Below are 25167 nucleotides of genomic sequence, written 5' to 3'. Positions count from 1 at the left end.
AGGCACTGAGAAACAGGAAATCCGATTTGAAAACAAAAACACGAAATCAGTGCACCAGGCCACGTACCCTTTGGTTTTTCCGTCAGCATCAGGGAAGAACTCACTGACAACCTCACCAAACTTGGAGAAGATTTTACGAATGACATTCCGCAACTTGTCAAGCCGGTCAGGCCCCACTTGCGGAACATTGTCCACCACCACCACGGAGTCTATACCGTCGGCCTCCTGGGGGCATTCCTCAAGGATGTCCCCAAGCAATTCTGGACACAAGTGGCAGAGATGATATATTGAAAGGCTGTTTGAAATGTGTGATGTGTTCCATGAAGGGTGCAATTGCAAATCTCATGCTCCATGTGATATTCATGGGCATCCATGCAAAAGCAACACCCAGTAGCACCAACACCAAAAATAAAAAAACAAGAAACATGTGCATAGCACGATACTTGCGAAATCCCTAAAATAACTTGTTGGCCTAAGATGACCTCAAAAATTGTTGGTGGTTGAATTCAGTAACCAGATATGCAAATCCTCTTCAAATTTCAAGTCAATCGGATGAAAATTGAGGATTTTTGAAACATGGCCTATGTTGACCTTTTGGCCGAAGTGGACCGCAAAAATACTTGGTGGTTGAATTCAGTGACCGGATGTGCAAATACTCTTCAAATTTCAAGTTAATCGGATGAAAATTGAGGATTTTAGAAATTTGACAAAGTTGGTGACCTTTGGCCTTTTGTCCCCAAAAACAATAGGCTTCTTGCTTATGGCCAACTCTACCATTTGGTGAAGTTTCGTGAATATCGGTTGAAAATTGTGACCTGTAAGCGACTGACACACAGAGAGACAGACATAATAATGCACTTGTGTATCTGTGTGTTGTAAGACCAGTTGGTCTTGGTCTTGTAAGACCAACAATATACTTGAAAAATCTTCTATTTTCACAAGTAATAAATAGCAAGGGAAGCGGAGAGCAAAGATAACATATTAAAACAAAGGAAACGGATAAATTGCATCTTGATTCAGATCTAGACACATGACGTCAGAGTTCAACAATCACTGGGGTTCATTCATTGGACTGTTGTTGAATCTTGTCATTTTATCAATCTCGTCACGTCTTGATTCAGTTAATAGTTTTGAGTTCCGTAATCGGTAGCCAATCCGAGATCTGTTTGTGGGTAGAAAATGGTGAACCTTGGAATAATGGCAGCGCTCGCAAAAGCACGGCAGAGTTGATCATGTCGGCTCTCGAGCGAGTCCAGACCACAACCGTGTAAAGCATGTCAGTTTTTTTTTTTTTTTTTTTTTTTTTTTTTGTATACAAGATCGAGGCTCGTGAAAGAGCGAACATTAATCACACAGAAAGACAAACCGACACATAAAACATATAACATCGGGAGCGGTAGACAAGATGGGGAGAGAGGGGGAAGGACACAAACACAACATTTGAGAGCAGGGACCGAGAGACATGGAGACATCGAGAGATCTGAGAGAGGGCGAGGGCTTTGGGGGGGGGGGGCATGGGAAGGGGGCGGTGGGAGAGGTATAAAACATATGGACACTGCCAGGACTTCCAGGAAAGAAGTTGGAATTTCAAACAAGGTGGATCTGGGGTGAATTAGCGGGGGTAGAAAAGATCAAGGTTTTGGATGGGGGAAGATAAAAGATGGTGGTGAACAGCTGTTTTAAAGACCTGGAGGGAGGAGTGGGATTGAAGGGAGTGAGGGAGTTTGTTCCAGAGGCGGGAGAAAAGAGGAATGAAAGAGTGAAGGTGAGCAGAGAGCCGAGATTTCGGCAGTTTAACCATCAGAGGGTTGCTGGCAGATCTTGTGCGACCTGTAGGAATATTTGGGGGACAGAGCACAGAGAGAGCTGGGGGTGCAAGGCCGGAGAGGAGTCGGTAGAAGACAGAAAGACCACCTACCTGCCTGTGGTGAGTGAGTGAAAGGCCCTCAGAGATAGCTTCATCGCGGGAGATTCCAATAATTCTGAAAGCTTTGGTTTCAACAGCGTGAAGCCGAGCTAGGTGTGAGGCAGGAGCACCGGCCCATAGGGGAGAACAGTATTCCATTGAGCTGCGGATGAAAGCCTTGTATGTGGTGAGGAGCTCAGGTGTGCCGAGGAAGGACGTCGCACGACGGAGGATGCCCAGTCGGCGACTGGCTTTGGAGGCCAGCTTGGAAATGTGGTTTTCCCAAGAAAGATCATGGCAGATAGTGAGACCCAAAATCTTGAGCGACAGAACTTCTTGGAGAGGATTGTTGAGAAAGTAGATGGGAGGGTTGTCCAGTCGATCTTTTCGGAGAGACATAGTAAGAGTGTGAGATTTGTCAGGATTGAAAGACATGTTCCACTTGTTTGACCAGTCTGTGATTTTGTCCAGGTCTTCAGAGAGTGAGGAGGCAGCAGACTGCCGATCTGAGGGAAGAGGAATGGAGCGGCAGAGAGTGGAGTCATCAGCAAAGAGATAGAGAGGATTTTTGAGAGAGTCAGAGAGATCATTGATGAAGACCAGAAAAAAATATTTCAAGTAACTAGTATAGTTCAGGCCAAGGATAACTCCACAAGTTCTTTCCTGAACAATTTCAATTGCATTACATTCCTGCTTTGTAAGTCCGCTCGACCACACGAGAGCCTCATATTCCAATACAGAGCGGACAAAAATATGAAAATGGTTACAAGATCATTTATTGCGAGGAAATGATATTTCAACTTCCGAAGAATGAATATGAATGAATGATCGTTTTAAGGCCATTTTCCCCGCTAGAGCGGGGGTTAGCCTTGCGGGCCCCATGACAATCATGGTTTCCTGTTTGAGGCAATGTTTTTATGGCCGGATGCCCTTCCTGACGCCAACACTTAGTCGCCTCTTACGATGCGCAGGGATACGGTGTACCTATTCTAAATCGGGGTACACACCATGATCATTCATCCCAGCAAGCTGGTACTCAATTTGCCGACCTCGGAAGGATGATAGGCTGAGTCAACCCCCCTGGCGTTAATTCAGCGATCGACCGGGATTCGAACCCAGGATCCTAGGATCCGAAGCCGGCACCCTAACCGCTAAGCCAACACCAGGCTTAGCGGTTATATATTCCGAAGCATCTATCTATAATTCCAGTAATCTCTGTGTGTATGTTTGTTTGTACGTTTGTTTGTTTGTTTGTATGTCTGTGACCGCTGTTTCTCGACAACTACCGGTCCGATATACTTGAAACTTGCCAGGTATATTGCTGGGGACCCGAGGATGTGCCTTTTCAAGGTTTCATATTAATCGGACAATTACTTACCGAGCTATGTCCAAAAAACGATTCAACCAATCAGAGAGCAGCGAGCTATCGCGTGTGCCGAACGTGGCGGACACACTCTGCCTCGGATGGCACATTTGAGAGCGTATTCATTTATTTCACGTTTGCAAACTATGTTGCCGTTAAACTATGTTTTAAAACTAATAAAAACTAATTTGCGATTCATCGTAACTGCGATATACGACCTTCCGGACAGTGAGGACTGCACTTCCGGCATCCAATCACAGAACGCGTTATTGCGTAGGCGTGGCCGATGTGAGAGCGAGCTGATGCTGAGCCCAGCGCGTGCGCCATTACGGTACGTAATTCGATTTCTTCCGGAGAAAATAATAATTTCTCGATTTCTTATGCGCATTATTTCTCCCAATTCAGTCAGAGCGAAGGGCGGAAGCGAAGAGCGTTGTTTTTTTTGTTTACGGGCGTACGGGCGGGGTAGAGCGTACGGGTAGCGTTTATTTTTTTTTTTGGCACATTTGAGAGCGTATTCATTTATTTCACGTTGGCAAACTATGTTGCCGCTATGTTGGCGTTAAACTATGTTTTAAAACTAATTAAAACTAATTTGCGATTCTTTCGCTTTCCTGCGCATTTGTGCACGCTATGGCGATTTCTTTACCAAACTCCGCTAGCCGTTAGCTTTGGACCAAACCATTTCATGTAAATAGAGGGGGGGGGATTGTCACCGTACTCGCAAGCCGTTAGCTTTGGACCAAACCATTGCATGTAAATAGAGGGGGGGGGGGGGGGGGGGGGGGATATACTTTTAGATATATATATAGTACGGGCATGCCCTAGTATACACAAATGACATAAGCATCCCATTTCAGATTTCCCGGATATAAAATACCCTGGAACAGTTTGATCATATTGTAATTTTGGATTGCACATCATTCTGTAACGAGTTGGAAGGGAGTGTTTTGTTTCGAGGGAAACAGATGTGAGCAATTGCACACTTTTAGGGGTTGAGGCGCACTCCATTATCTGCACATCAATTGTGATGTTGCTCAAGAATGGCTCGCGTATGAGATTCCGTCCGAGTGCTACGCTTTCCAATAGTCAGATCGTCGTTGTATTTGGAGCAATGCATGCCAGTGACAACTTCAATGCAGCTGGCATCATTGATCATGGAAAGGAATACGACAACTGGACAACTGCGACATGCACACATATCCACTCAGAACATTTGCCAATGTACTTAACACATGGAAAAGGAGTCGCTTATCCAAGAAACACGAGATGAATCAACTCCCGCTTGGAGGTGTTTTGAAATAGCGATTGCGTGATCAATATGGTCAAACGCTTCCGATACATCCGAAAGCATCATCAAATAAATTGATTCTGACGTTCCTGCGAACTCATAAAGTGTGTGCAGGATATCAATCAGGCAGTGTGAGGTTGAGGCACCTCCGATGTTTGGGATCAAGGTGATACGTCATTGCCTCCATCGTTGGATGTGCTATAATGTTCTGCAATATTTGACAAATGATCGCTTAGAGAAACTGGTGTAAGTTGTCAATGGTGGCAGGTGACGATTTCGGAATAGGGACAACATGTGCCCTTTTACACTGTGCTGGGAATGTCTGTTACATGTGTGACGCATTGATAAGCTATCACAGGTTCAACTAGTTCATCATGTCTAATCAATTGAACTGCCCACAGGTGGACTCCAATCATGTTGTATAGATATCTCAAGGATGATCAAAGGAAATTGGATGCACCTGAGCTCAATTTAGAGTGTCGTAGCAAAGGGGTTCAATAATTATTGACAAGACATTTCAGCTTTTCATTTTTAATTATTTTGAACAAATTTCGAAATAAAAAATTCCACTTTCACATTATGAATTATGAGGTGTTGATTAATGTACAGATCAATGAAAAAAAAAAACCTCAATTTAATCAATTTCAAATTCAGGCTTCAACACAACAAAATGTGAAAAACTCAGAGTGTGAATACTTTCTGAAGGTACTGTATCTGTACGAAGAGTCACTTCTGCAAGAACAGTCCTTCATGGTTAGAGTAAAAACTAACTCCTCGTCATGAAGTGGAAGTTATAATCTGCAACAATTGTTTCAATCAAATAATCCACAAGATAAAGCTAAGTCAGCGTGATGCGCACACACACTCATGCACACTCACACACACACACATATATACACACACACACACACACACACACACACACACACACACACACACACACACACACACACAGCCACACACACACACAACCACAGCCACACACACACAACCACAGCCACACACACACACAACCACAGCCACACACACAGCCACAGCCACACACACAGCCACACACACAGCCACACACACAGCCACACACACACAACCACAGCCACATACACAACCACAGCCACACGCACACACACAACCACAGCCACACGCACACAACCACAGCCACAGCCACACACACACAACCACAGCCACACACACACAACCACAGCCACACACACACAACCACAGCCACACACACACAACCACAGCCACACACACACAACCACAGCCACACACACACAACCACAGCCACACACACACACACAACCACAGCCACACACACACAACCACAGCCACACACACACAACCACAGCCACACACACACAACCACAGCCACACACACACAACCACAGCCACACACACACAACCACAGCCACACACACACAACCACAGCCACACACACACAACCACAGCCACACACACACAACCACAGCCACACACACACAACCACAGCCACACACACACAACCACAGCCACACACACACAACCACAGCCACACACACAACCACACAGATACAGCCACACACACAACCACACAGATACAGCCACACACACAAAGATACAGATACAGCCACACACACACAGATACAGCCACACACACACAGATACAGCCACACACACACAGATACAGCCACACACACACAGATACAGCCACACACACACAGATACAGCCACACACACACAGATACAGCCACACACACACAGATACAGCCACACACACACAGATACAGCCACACACACACAGATACAGCCACACACACACAGATACAGCCACACACACACAGATACAGCCACACACAGGCACACACACAGATACAGCCACACACACACAGATACAGCCACACACACACAGATACAGCCACACACACACAGATACAGACACACACACACAGATACAGCCACACACACACAGATACAGCCACACACACACAGATACAGCCACACACACACAGATACAGCCACACACACACACAGATACAGCCACACAGACACACAGATACAGCCACACAGCCACACAGATACAGCCACACAGACACACACACACAGATACAGCCACACACACACAGATACAGCCACACACACACAGATACAGCCACACACACACAGATACAGCCACACACACACAGATACAGCCACACACACACAGATACAGCCACACACACACAGATACAGCCACACACACACAGATACAGCCACACACACACAGATACAGCCACACACACACAGATACAGCCACACACACACAGATACAGCCACACACACACAGATACAGCCACACACACACAGATACAGCCACACACACACAGATACAGCCACACACACACAGATACAGCCACACACACACACAGATACAGCCACACACACACACAGATACAGCCACACACACACACAGATACAGCCACACACACACACATATATACAGCCACACACACACACATATACAGCCACACACACACACATATACAGCCACACACACACACATATACAGCCACACACACACACATATACAGCCACACACACACACATATACAGCCACACACACACACAGATACAGCCACACACACACACAGATACAGCCACACACACACAGATACAGCCACACACACACAGATACAGCCACACACACACAGATACAGCCACACACACACAGATACAGCCACACACACACAGATACAGCCACACACACACAGATACAGCCACACACACACAGATACAGCCACACACACACAGATACAGCCACACACACACAGATACAGCCACACACACACAGATACAGCCACACACACACAGATACAGCCACACACACACAGATACAGCCACACACACACAGATACAGCCACACACACACATATACAGCCACACACACACATATACAGCCCACACACACACATATACAGCCACACACACACACATATACAGCCACACACACACACATATACAGCCACACACACACACATATACAGCCACACACACACACATATACAGCCACACACACACACATATACAGCCACACACACACACATATACAGCCACACACACACACATATACAGCCACACACACACACATATACAGCCACACACACACACATATACAGCCACACACACACATATACAGCCACACACACACATATACAGCCACACACACACATATACAGCCACACACACACATATACAGCCACACACACACATATACAGCCACACACACACATATACAGCCACACACACACATATACAGCCACACACACACATATACAGCCACACACACACATATACAGCCACACACACACATATACAGCCACACACACACATATACAGCCACACACACACATATACAGCCACACACACACATATACAGCCACACACACACATATACAGCCACACACACACATATACAGCCACACACACACATATACAGCCACACACACACATATACAGCCACACACACACATATACAGCCACACACACACATATACAGCCACACACACACATATACAGCCACACACACACATATACAGCCACACACACACATATACAGCCACACACACACATATACAGCCACACACACACATATACAGCCACACACACACATATACAGCCACACACACACATATACAGCCACACACACACATATACAGCCACACACACACATATACAGCCACACACACACATATACAGCCACACACACACATATACAGCCACACACACACATATACAGCCACACACACACATATACAGCCACACACACACATATACAGCCACACACACACATATACAGCCACACACACACATATACAGCCACACACACACATATACAGCCACACACACACATATACAGCCACACACACACACATATACAGCCACACACACACACATATACAGCCACACACACACACATATACAGCCACACACACACACATATACAGCCACACACACACACATATACAGCCACACACACACACATATACAGCCACACACACACACATATACAGCCACACACACACACATATACAGCCACACACACACACATATACAGCCACACACACACATATATACAGCCACACACACACATATATACAGCCACACACACACATATATACAGCCACACACACACATATACAGCCACACACACACATATACAGCCACACACACACATATACAGCCACACACACACATATACAGCCACACACACACATATACAGCCACACACACACATATACAGCCACACACACACATATACAGCCACACACACACATATACAGCCACACACACACATATACAGCCACACACACACATATACAGCCACACACACACATATACAGCCACACACACACATATACAGCCACACACACACATATACAGCCACACACACACATATACAGCCACACACACACATATACAGCCACACACACACATATACAGCCACACACACACATATACAGCCACACACACACACATATACAGCCACACACACACAGATACAGCCACACACACACAGATACAGCCACACACACACAGATGCAGCCACACACACACACAGAGATGCAGCCACACACACACAGATGCAGCCACACACACACACAGATGCAGCCACACACACACACAGATGCAGCCACACACACACACAGATGCAGCCACACACACACAGATACAGCCACACACACACAGATACAGCCACACACACACAGATACAGCCACACACACACAGATACAGCCACACACACACAGATACAGCCACACACACACAGATACAGCCACACACACACAGATACAGCCACACACACACACACAGATACAGCCACACACACACACAGATACAGCCACACACACACACAGATACAGCCACACACACACACAGATACAGCCACACACACACACACAGATACAGCCACACACACACACAGATACAGCCACACACACACAGATACAGCCACACACACACAGATACAGCCACACACACACACACAGATACAGCCACACACACACATACAGATACAGCCACACACACACACAGATACAGCCACACACACACACACAGATACAGCCACACACACACAGATACAGCCACACACACACACAGATACAGCCACACACACACACATATACAGCCACACACACACATATACAGCCACACACACACATATACAGCCACACACACACATATACAGCCACACACACACATATATACAGCCACACACACACATATATACAGCCACACACACACATATATACAGCCACACACACACACATATACAGCCACACACACACACATATACAGCCACACACACACAGAGATACAGCCACACACACACACACACAGACAGATACAGCCACACACACACACAGATACAGCCACACACACACAGATACAGCCACACACACACACACAGATACAGCCACACACACACACACAGATACAGCCACACACACACACACAGATACAGCCACACACACACACAGATACAGCCACACACACACACAGATACAGCCACACACACACACACAGATACAGCCACACACACACACAGATACAGCCACACACACACAGATACAGCCACACACACACACATATACAGCCACACACACACACATATACAGCCACACACACACATATACAGCCACACACACACATATACAGCCACACACACACATATACAGCCACACACACACATATATACAGCCACACACACACATATATACAGCCACACACACACATATATACAGCCACACACACACATATATACAGCCACACACACACATATATACAGCCACACACACACATATATACAGCCACACACACACATATATACAGCCACACACACACATATATACAGCCACACACACACACATATACAGCCACACACACACATATACAGCCACACACACACATATACAGCCACACACACACATATATACAGCCACACACACACATATACAGCCACACACACACATATACAGCCACACACACACATATACAGCCACACACACACATATACAGCCACACACACACATATACAGCCACACACACACATATACAGCCACACACACACATATACAGCCACACACACACATATACAGCCACACACACACATATACAGCCACACACACACATATACAGCCACACACACACATATACAGCCACACACACACATATACAGCCACACACACACATATACAGCCACACACACACATATACAGCCACACACACACATATACAGCCACACACACACATATACAGCCACACACACACATATACAGCCACACACACACATATACAGCCACACACACACATATACAGCCACACACACACATATACAGCCACACACACACATATACAGCCACACACACACATATACAGCCACACACACACATATACAGCCACACACACACATATACAGCCACACACACACATATACAGCCACACACACACATATACAGCCACACACACACATATACAGCCACACACACACATATACAGCCACACACACACATATACAGCCACACACACACATATACAGCCACACACACACATATACAGCCACACACACACATATACAGCCACACACACACATATACAGCCACACACACACATATACAGCCACACACACACATATACAGCCACACACACACATATACAGCCACACACACACATATACAGCCACACACACACATATACAGCCAAACACACACATATACAGCCACACACACACAGATACAGTCACACACACACAGATACAGCCACACACACACACACACAGATACAGCCACACACACACACACACAGATACAGCCACACACACACACAGATACAGCCACACACACACACACAGATACAGCCACACACACACACAGATACAGCCACACACACACAGATACAGCCACACACACACACATATACAGCCACACACACACACATATACAGCCACACACACACATATACAGCCACACACACACATATACAGCCACACACACACATATACAGCCACACACACACATATATACAGCCACACACACACATATATACAGCCACACACACACATATATACAGCCACACACACACATATATACAGCCACACACACACACATATACAGCCACACACACACATATACAGCCACACACACACATATACAGCCACACACACACATATACAGCCACACACACACATATACAGCCACACACACACATATACAGCCACACACACACATATACAGCCACACACACACATATACAGCCACACACACACATATACAGCCACACACACACAGATACAGTCACACACACACAGATACAGTCACACACACACAGATACAGTCACACACACACAGATACAGTCACACACACACACAGATACAGCCACACACACACACACAGATACAGCCACACACACACACAGATACAGCCACACACACACACAGATACAGCCACACACACACACAGATACAGCCACACACACACACAGATACAGCCACACACACACATATACAGCCACACACACACATATACAGCCACACACACACATATACAGCCACACACACACATATACAGCCACACACACACATATACAGCCACACACACACATATACAGCCACACACACACATATACAGCCACACACACACATATACAGCCACACACACACATATACAGCCACACACACACATATATACAGCCACACACACACATATACAGCCACACACACACATATACAGCCACACACACACATATACAGCCACACACACACACATATACAGCCACACACACACATACAGCCACACACACACATATACAGCCACACACACACATATACAGCCACACACACACACATATACAGCCACACACACAGATACAGCCACACACACAGATACAGCCACACACACACAGATACAGCCACACACACACAGATACAGCCACACACACACAGATACAGCCACACACACACAGATACAGCCACACACACACAGATACAGCCACACACACACAGATACAGCCACACACACACAGATACAGCCACACACACACAGATACAGCCACACACACACAGATACAGCCACACACACACAGATACAGCCACACACACACAGATACAGCCACACACACACAGATACAGCCACACACACACAGATACAGCCACACACACACAGATACAGCCACACACACACAGATACAGCCACACACACACAGATACAGCCACACACACACATATACAGCCACACACACACACATATACAGCCACACACACACACATATACAGCCACACACACACACATATACAGCCACACACACACACATATACAGCCACACACACACACATATACAGCCACACACACACACATATACAGCCACACACACACACATATACAGCCACACACACACACATATACAGCCACACACACACATATACAGCCACACACACACATATACAGCCACACACACACATATACAGCCACACACACACATATACAGCCACACACACACATATACAGCCACACACACACATATACAGCCACACACACACATATACAGCCACACACACACATATACAGCCACACACACACATATACAGCCACACACACACATATACAGCCACACACACACATATACAGCCACACACACACATATACAGCCACACACACACATATACAGCCACACACACACATATACAGCCACACACACACATATACAGCCACACACACACATATACAGCCACACACACACATATACAGCCACACACACACATATACAGCCACACACACACATATACAGCCACACACACACATATACAGCCACACACACACATATACAGCCACACACACACATATACAGCCACACACACACATATACAGCCACACACACACATATACAGCCACACACACACATATACAGCCACACACACACATATACAGCCACACACACACATATACAGCCACACACACACATATACAGCCACACACACACATATACAGCCACACACACACATATACAGCCACACACACACATATACAGCCACACACACACATATACAGCCACACACACACATATACAGCCACACACACACATATACAGCCACACACACACATATACAGCCACACACACACACATATACAGCCACACACACACACATATACAGCCACACACACACACATATACAGCCACACACACACACATATACAGCCACACACACACACATATACAGCCACACACACACATATATACAGCCACACACACACATATATACAGCCACACACACACATATATACAGCCACACACACACATATATACAGCCACACACACACATATATACAGCCACACACACACATATATACAGCCACACACACACATATATACAGCCACACACACACATATATACAGCCACACACACACATATATACAGCCACACACACACATATATACAGCCATACACACACATATACAGCCACACACACACATATACAGCCACACACACACATATACAGCCACACACACACATATACAGCCACACACACACATATACAGCCACACACACACATATACAGCCACACACACACATATACAGCCACACACACACATATACAGCCACACACACACATATACAGCCACACACACACATATACAGCCACACACACACATATACAGCCACACACACACATATACAGCCACACACACACATATACAGCCACACACACACATATACAGCCACACACACACATATACAGCCACACACACACATATACAGCCACACACACACATATACAGCCACACACACACATATACAGCCACACACACACACACATATACAGCCACACACACACACACATATACAGCCACACACACACAGATACAGCCACACACACACAGATACAGCCACACACACACAGATGCAGCCACACACACACACAGAGATGCAGCCACACACACACAGATGCAGCCACACACACACACAGATGCAGCCACACACACACACAGATGCAGCCACACACACACACAGATGCAGCCACACACACACAGATACAGCCACACACACACAGATACAGCCACACACACACAGATACAGCCACACACACACAGATACAGCCACACACACACAGATACAGCCACACACACACAGATACAGCCACACACACACAGATACAGCCACACACACACAGATACAGCCACACACACACAGATACAGCCACACACACACACACAGATACAGCCACACACACACACACACAGATACAGCCACACACACACACAGATACAGCCACACACACACACAGATACAGCCACACACACACACAGATACAGCCACACACACAGATACAGCCACACACACACACAGATACAGCCACACACACACAGATACAGCCACACACACACAGATACAGCCACACACACACACACAGATACAGCCACACACACACACACAGATACAGCCACACACACACACAGATACAGCCACACACACACACAGATACAGCCACACACACACACACAGATACAGCCACACACACACACAGATACAGCCACACACACACAGATACAGCCACACACACACACATATACAGCCACACACACACATATACAGCCACACACACACATATACAGCCACACACACACATATACAGCCACACACACACATATATACAGCCACACACACACATATATACAGCCACACACACACATATATACAGCCACACACACACACATATACAGCCACACACACACACATATACAGCCACACACACACACAGATACAGCCACACACACACACACAGATACAGCCACACACACACACAGATACAGCCACACACACACACAGATACAGCCACACACACACAGATACAGCCACACACACACAGATACAGCCACACACACACACACAGATACAGCCACACACACACACACAGATACAGCCACACACACACACAGATACAGCCACACACACACACAGATACAGCCACACACACACAGATACAGCCACACACACACACATATACAGCCACACACACACACATATACAGCCACACACACACATATACAGCCACACACACACATATACAGCCACACACACACATATATACAGCCACACACACACATATATACAGCCACACACACACATATATACAGCCACACACACACATATATACAGCCACACACACACATATATACAGCCACACACACACACATATACAGCCACACACACACATATACAGCCACACACACACATATACAGCCACACACACACATATACAGCCACACACACACATATATACAGCCACACACACACATATACAGCCACACACACACATATACAGCCACACACACACATATACAGCCACACACACACATATACAGCCACACACACACATATACAGCCACACACACACATATACAGCCACACACACACATATACAGCCACACACACACATATACAGCCACACACACACATATACAGCCACACACACACATATACAGCCACACACACACATATACAGCCACACACACACATATACAGCCACACACACACATATACAGCCACACACACACATATACAGCCACACACACACATATACAGCCACACACACACATATACAGCCACACACACACATATACAGCCACACACACACATATACAGCCACACACACACATATACAGCCACACACACACATATACAGCCACACACACACATATACAGCCACACACACACATATACAGCCACACACACACATATACAGCCACACACACACATATACAGCCACACACACACATATACAGCCACACACACACATATACAGTCACACACACACAGATACAGTCACACACACACAGATACAGCCACACACACACACACACACAGATACAGCCACACACACACACACAGATACAGCCACACACACACACAGATACAGCCACACACACACACACAGATACAGCCACACACACACACAGATACAGCCACACACACAGAGATACAGCCACACACACACACATATACAGCCACACACACACACATATACAGCCACACACACACATATACAGCCACACACACACATATACAGCCACACACACACATATACAGCCACACACACACATATACAGCCACACACACACATATATACAGCCACACACACACATATATACAGCCACACACACACATATATACAGCCACACACACACATATATACAGCCACACACACACATATATACAGCCACACACACACACATATACAGCCACACACACACATATACAGCCACACACACACATATACAGCCACACACACACATATACAGCCACACACACACATATATACAGCCACACACACACATATACAGCCACACACACACATATACAGCCACACACACACATATACAGCCACACACACACATATACAGCCACACACACACATATACAGCCACACACACACATATACAGCCACACACACACATATACAGCCACACACACACATATACAGCCACACACACACATATACAGCCACACACACACATATACAGCCACACACACACATATACAGCCACACACACACATATACAGCCACACACACACATATACAGCCACACACACACATATACAGCCACACACACACATATACAGCCACACACACACATATACAGCCACACACACACATATACAGCCACACACACACATATACAGCCACACACACACATATACAGCCACACACACACATATACAGCCACACACACACATATACAGCCACACACACACATATACAGCCACACACACACATATACAGCCACACACACACATATACAGCCACACACACACATATACAGCCACACACACACATATACAGTCACACACACACAGATACAGTCACACACACACAGATACAGTCACACACACACAGATACAGTCACACACACACAGATACAGTCACACACACACACAGATACAGCCACACACACACACACAGATACAGCCACACACACACACAGATACAGCCACACACACACACAGATACAGCCACACACACACACAGATACAGCCACACACACACATATACAGCCACACACACACATATACAGCCACACACACACATATACAGCCACACACACACATATACAGCCACACACACACATATACAGCCACACACACACATATACAGCCACACACACACATATACAGCCACACACACACATATACAGCCACACACACACATATACAGCCACACACACACATATACAGCCACACACACACATATACAGCCACACACACACATATATACAGCCACACACACACATATATACAGCCACACACACACATATACAGCCACACACACACATATACAGCCACACACACACATATACAGCCACACACACACACATATACAGCCACACACACACATACAGCCACACACACACATATACAGCCACACACACACATATACAGCCACACACACACATATACAGCCACACACACACATATACAGCCACACACACAGATACAGCCACACACACAGATACAGCCACACACACACAGATACAGCCACACACACACAGATACAGCCACACACACACAGATACAGCCACACACACACAGATACAGCCACACACACACAGATACAGCCACACACACACAGATGCAGCCACACACACACACAGATACAGCCACACACACACAGATACAGCCACACACACACAGATACAGCCACACACACACACAGATGCAGCCACACACACACACAGATGCAGCCACACACACACACAGATACAGCCACACACACACAGATACAGCCACACACACACAGATACAGCCACACACACACAGATACAGCCACACACACACAGATACAGCCACACACACACAGATACAGCCACACACACACAGATACAGCCACACACACACAGATACAGCCACACACACACACACAGATACAGCCACACACACACACACAGATACAGCCACACACACACACACAGATACAGCCACACACACACACACAGATACAGCCACACACACACACAGATACAGCCACACACACACACAGATACAGCCACACACACACAGATACAGCCACACACACACAGATACAGCCACACACACACAGATACAGCCACACACACACACACAGATACAGCCACACACACACACAGATACAGCCACACACACACACACAGATACAGCCACACACACACACACACAGATACAGCCACACACACACACAGATACAGCCACACACACACAGATACAGCCACACACACACACAGATACAGCCACACACACACACAGATACAGCCACACACACACACACAGATACAGCCACACACACACACAGATACAGCCACACACACACACAGATACAGCCACACACACACACAGATACAGCCACACACACACACAGATACAGCCACACACAGATACACCACACACAGATACAGCCACACACAGATACAGCCACACACACACACAGATACAGCCACACACACACACAGATACAGCCACACACACACACAGATACAGCCACACACACACACACAGATACAGCCACACACACACACAGATACAGCCACACACACACACAGATACAGCCACACACACACACAGATACAGCCACACACACACACAGATACAGCCACACACACACACAGATACAGCCACACACACACACAGATACAGCCACACACACAGATACAGCCACACACACAGATACAGCCACACACACACACAGATACAGCCACACACACACAGAGATACAGCCACACACACACAGAGATACAGCCACACACACAGAGAGATACAGCCACACACACACAGATACAGCCACACACACACAGATACAGCCACACAAACACACACAGAGCCACACAAACACACACGGAGCCACACGCACACACAGATACAGCCACACACACACAGATACAGCCACACACACACATATACAGCCACACACACACAGATACAGCCACACAAACACACACAGATACAGCCACACAAACACACACGGAGCCACACGCACACACACGGAGCCACACGCACACACACGGAGCCACACGCACACACAGAGCCACACGCACACACACAGAGCCACACGCACACACACAGAGCCACACGCACAGAGATCCACACACACACCCTCCTTGTTTCCCACCCCTCCACCTCCTCCACTCATTGACAAACCCATTATAATTTACTTGTACAGTATTTTCTACGTCCCCGATGACATTATTTTACACTTGAAGCCTCATTGGGAATGGAACCGGCGATTGTTACCTTTCCCGCGTTAAATTACATGTGTTGTCGTCATCAGATGTTCGTTCGTATTTTCATACTTTCGGGGTCTACGTCATGATCTTCCACAATCGCCTTTGTACCGATAAATAACCACACAGCCTCCATTAAAATAAATATGATGTGGTGAACAAAAGGTACTGAACACTCCCAAAACACGGGTGAAACCCAAGCCGTGACGACTACTTTTATTTAGCTCACGTACACCCACGACCCAATGGGACTCGACAACACATCCTGGTAGTGGTAGCGTCGGCAATGACACGACAGGCCATGTGCTCCTCCAGGGTCGGACGGGTGCATCGCTCAAACCCAGGATGCAAACTCACCCGAGTCAGAAACGTCATCCAAGAAATCCTCGGGATCACTAAATTCATCGTCCGTGGAGGGGCGGCCGTGCGAGAGCGCAGGCTCGTCGGGTTTCGGGCTCGGAGCCTCATCAGGGTCCACCCAACCGCTTTCCATGATAAGATGCGCCAGAAAAGGCCTCAAAACCGCAATCCAAAAATACGGCAACCGCAGGGGGACAAAATACGGCACCCGTACAGATCCAAATAACTCTTTTACAAAACGTCATCTAAAAATACGGCATCATAGAGATCCAAATAACACTTACAAAACGTAATCTAAAAATACGGTAATCATACAGATCCAAATAACACTTTTACAAAACGTAATCTAAAAATACGGCAACATAATACAAAACGCAATCTAATAAAAGAGTGAATTTCACAAAACTGCAATCAAGTATCCTTGATACGTTTCTAAACTTCCGTTATAGATCATCGTGGGGCGGACCGCACAGCAGCGTGGGGTTCATGCAGCTGTCCTGTTATTGATTTTAGGTAGGAGAATGTCATCCTGAACCTGGGGTACGTTGATGATCGATACCTAGTTTAATGAATTTTCCGAACGAGATGTTCACCGATATTTGGCTGCTAATCACTGTATGAAAGAGACGAAGCAACGATTCGGGCCTGAACCCTGATATGATAACACACATACGTAATATAGACACACACACACACACACACACACACACACACACACACACACACACACACACACACACACACACACACACACACACACACACACACACAAGAGCTACGCACACACAGAGCTACACACACACACACACACACACACACACACACACACACACACACACACACACACACACACACACACACACACACACACACACACACACACACACACACACACACACACACACACCTACACACACACACACAGAGCTACACACACACACACACACACACACACACACACACACACACACACACACACACACACACACACACACACACACACACACACACACACACACACACACACACACACACCTACACACCTACACACCTACACACCTACACACACACACACCTACACACACACACACACACACACACACACACACACACACACACACACACACACACACACACACACACACACACACACACACACACCTACACACCTACACACACACCTACACACACACACACACACACACACACACACACACACACACACACACACACACACACACACACACACACACACACACACACACACACACACACACACACACACCTACACACCTACACACCTACACACCTACACACCTACACACCTACACACCTACACACACACACACACACACACACACACACACACACACACACACACACACACACACACACACACGCACACATATACACATACACACACACACACACACACACACACACACACACACGTACACATATACAATACATACACACACACACACACACACACGCGTACACATATACATACACATATACATACACACACACACACATACACACACACACACACACACACACTGTTATCTCCATAATTTGAGTTTTAGAATGTGGAACGGAGTCCTCCCAGGACTCGAAGTATCCACTCCCACTTCGGCGAAGGACCTCGATTCCTGGGCTAAGTTGTGAAGTTTTGTTGTTCTCAGAGTTTTTCAGGATCATCACTGAGCCCCATACAGCCTCCAACTGTAGTTTGTTTGTGGTAATGTTCCCAGGGATGGCTTTTAGATCTCTGTAAGGTTCTTCTTTATCATTCCCGTTGCCCCAATTATCACTGGTTCAATTCTGGTGCTCTTCAGCCTCCAGCATAATTTCACTTCATTCTTGAGGTCTTGGTATTTGGTCATTTTCTTGATTTCTGTGTTATTTCGGCCAAAATCGCTGGATACTGAAACCTCAATTAGAAATACTGTCTTTTCCTTTTTGTATCTGATCACTATGTCTGGTCGCAGTGTTTTGTTTTCAATGTTAATGCTGGATGGGATCATCAAGTGATACATGAGGATTACTTCCTTGTTTTCAGTGATTGCTTTTGGTTTATGTTTCCATGAGTTTTGTGGAATTGGGATAGTGAAATGTATATAGATGTGCCAGTGGATTACTCTACATACCTTGTTGTGCCTTTGGGTGTCCAGCTGCTCTGACATGAGTTTTTTTTACATCCTGAGAGGAGATGACTTGTGCTTTCCATTTCTACCTTGCAAAAACTACACTTGTCCGATTGACTCAGTCCTGCCTTATTAATGCCATTGGTGTAGTGTCATTGGTCGTGGGCATTAATAATGATTTGTTCTCTGTCCCAGTTTAGCTTCTTCTTCCAGGGAGCCTTCTTTGTCTACCCCCAATCTGTCCAATTCTTTTTTTTTTTTATATCTCCCTGTTCTTTTGTCTTTCTCCCCATTGTCACAATATAGCTGTTCATATTTACCTCCGCCACCGAAGGTGGATGCTGGTTATGTTTTCACCCCTGTCTGTCTGTTTTTGGGGGGTTTTTTGTAAACAAGATCGAGGCTCGTGAAAGAGCTAACATTAATCACCGACACAAAACACAAAATAAGGGGAGCGGTCGACAAGATGGGGAGAGAGGGGGAAGGACACAAACACAACATTTGAGCGCAGGGACATCGAGAGAAATGTGGGAGGGAGAGGGCTTGGGGGAGTTGGGAGAGGTATAAAACATATGAACACTGCAAGGACTTTCAGGAAAGAAGTTGGAATTTCAAAAAAAAAGTGTATCTGGAGTGAATTAGCGAGGGTAGAAAAGTTTTGGATGGGGGAAGATAAGAGATGGTGGTGAACAGCTGTTTTAAAGACCTGGAGGGAGGAGTGGGATTGAAGGGAGTGGGGGAGTTTGTTCCAGAGGCAGGAGAAAAGGGGAATGAAAGAGTGAAGGTGAGCAGAGAGCCTAGATTTTGGCAGTTTAACCATAAGAGGGTTGCTGGCAGATCTTGTGCGACCTGTAGGAATATTTGGGGGACAGAGCACAGAGAGAGCTGGGGGAGCAAGGCCGGAGAGGAGTCGGTAGATGACAGAAAGACCACCAACCTGCCTGCGGTGAGTGAGTGAAAGGCCCTCGGAGTTAGCTTCATCGCCAGAGATTCCAATGATTCTGAACGCTTTGGTTTCAACAGTGTGAAGCCGAGCTAGGTGTGAGGCAGGAGCACCGGCCCAGAGGGGAGAGCAGTATTCCATTGAGCTGCGGATGAAAGCCTTTTATGTGGTGAGGAGCTCAGGTGTGCCAAGGAAGGACTTCGCACGACGGAGGATGCCCAGTCGGCGACTGGCTTTGGAGGCCAGTTTGGAAATGTGGTTTTCCCAAGAAAGATCATGGCAGATAGTGTGACCCAAAAGCTTGAGTGACAGAACTTCTTGGAGAGGATTGTTGAGAAAGTAGATGGGAGGGTTTTCCAGTCGGTCTTTTCAGAGAGACATAGTAAGAGTGTGAGATTGGTCAGGATTGAAAGACATGTTCCACTTGTTTGACCAGTCTGTGATTTTGTCGAGGTCTTCAGAGAGTGAGGAGGCTGCAGACTGCCGATCTGAGGGATGAGGAATGGAGCGGCAGAGAGTGGAGTCATCAGCAAAGAGATAGAGAGGATTTTCAAGAGAGTCGGAGAGATCATTGATGAAGACCAGAAAAAGCCCATGGCCCAGAACACTACCTTGGGGAACTCCAGCCAGAACAGGAAGGGGCGATGAGAGAAATCCATTCAGGGCCACACGTTGCCTACGACCAGAGAGGAAGTCCCCAAGCCATGAGTGGAGATTTCCATGGATACCATAGAAGGAGAGTTTGGTGAGCAGAGCTGGGTGCCAGACCGTATCGAAGGCATGTGATATGTCAAGGGAGACAGCTCTGATTTCCTGTTTAGCATTGAGGACCTCCATCCATTGTTGAGACAGCAGAAGCAACATGTCCAGAGTAGAATGACCTGGTCTGAATCCAAATTGATGATCAGAGATCAAGCCATTGGAGAAGAGGAAGGATTTGATATCCGAAGCAATGATGGAATCCATGGCTTTGCTGATAATTGGGAGCAGGCTGATTGGTCTGTAGTTGCAAGGATCTGTTTTTGCACCTTTTTTGTGTAAAGCGGTGATGTTTGCTGATTTCCAGGATGCTGGCAGATGACCTTGAGCAAAAGAGAGGGTGAAAAGAACAGAGAGAGGGTGAGATAGAGCTGCAGAGCAGGATTTTAGGACCCGTGGGCTGATGCCGTCTGGTCCAGTTGCAGAATGAGAGTCGAGGTTTGACAAAAACTTCTCCACCTCGTCAGGAGAGAAGGACACAGAGTCCAGCAGCAGTTGGGTTCGATTGGGAAAGGTGGGAACAGAGAGAGATGGATTTGGGACACAAGATTTTGAGGAAAACAAGAAAGGAGGAAAGAGGAAAACTGTCCTGTGAAAGAGAAACTGCCTATGAAAGAAAACTCTCTGAAAGAGAGGAAAACAAGAAGGAAACTGTTTGTTTGTGAACAAGATATCTCAAAAAGTTGTGGACAGATTCAGACGAAATTTGGCAGAGACGTAGTGTATGTGACAACAACGAAATGATTAGATTTTGTGTTCGGATCCAGCTAGTAGAATTTTCTCAATGATTCTTCACCATTGAGTGATGGGGCCAAAAACGATACATAGCATGATAACTCAAAAAATTGTGGATGGAAATGGACAAAACTTGGTGGAGAGGTTGGGTGTGTGACACGGAAGAATTGGTTCAATTTTGGTGAATATTAAGATCCAGCTAGTAGAATCTTTTAAGTGATTCTTCACCATTAAGTGATGGGCTAAAACCGACATATAGCACGATATCTCAAAAGGTTTATGGACAAGTTATGACAAAACTTGGTTGATGAGTTGGTTAGGTGACAAGAACAAACCGATTAGATTTTGGTTCAGGTCCGAATCCAAATCCGGCCTATCAGTGGGATACAAAACAAACTGTTCAGCCTGGCGG

At 46.3% G+C, this 25167-nt stretch overlaps 2 protein-coding genes across 3 annotated transcripts in view; one reads left to right on the top strand and one right to left on the bottom strand.

Moving 5' to 3' along the window:
* Positions 1 to 20405, bottom strand: part of EIF3B (eukaryotic translation initiation factor 3 subunit B) — an 88319-nt gene extending 67914 nt beyond the window's left edge. Inside the window, exons 1-2 of the mRNA XM_068104154.2 lie at positions 20169 to 20405; positions 68 to 260 (exon numbers count right to left, since the gene is read on the bottom strand). Coding sequence (XP_067960255.1) covers positions 68 to 260; positions 20169 to 20304 — 329 coding nt within the window. The 5' untranslated portion in view covers positions 20305 to 20405. The remainder of the gene's footprint in view (positions 1 to 67; positions 261 to 20168) is intronic.
* Positions 20406 to 20482: 77 nt separating this feature from the next.
* The window catches only part of LOC137433491 (integrator complex assembly factor BRAT1-like), a 69613-nt gene continuing 64928 nt past the window's right edge, over positions 20483 to 25167 (top strand). The window contains exon 1 of one of the 2 annotated variants that reach the window (XM_078785310.1): positions 20483 to 20711. The gene's annotated coding sequence lies outside the window, so the exon portion shown is untranslated. The remainder of the gene's footprint in view (positions 20712 to 25167) is intronic. The other variant, XM_078785311.1, reaches the window with a different exon arrangement.

The sequence above is a fragment of the Myxine glutinosa genome, chromosome 10, assembly GCF_964187855.1.
Source record: "Myxine glutinosa chromosome 10, kmMyxGlut1.1, whole genome shotgun sequence".
NCBI classification, from domain to species: Eukaryota; Metazoa; Chordata; class Myxini; order Myxiniformes; family Myxinidae; genus Myxine; species Myxine glutinosa.
The sequence above is the reverse complement of the archived record's forward strand: the minus strand, read 5'-3'. Positions and strand labels throughout refer to the sequence as shown.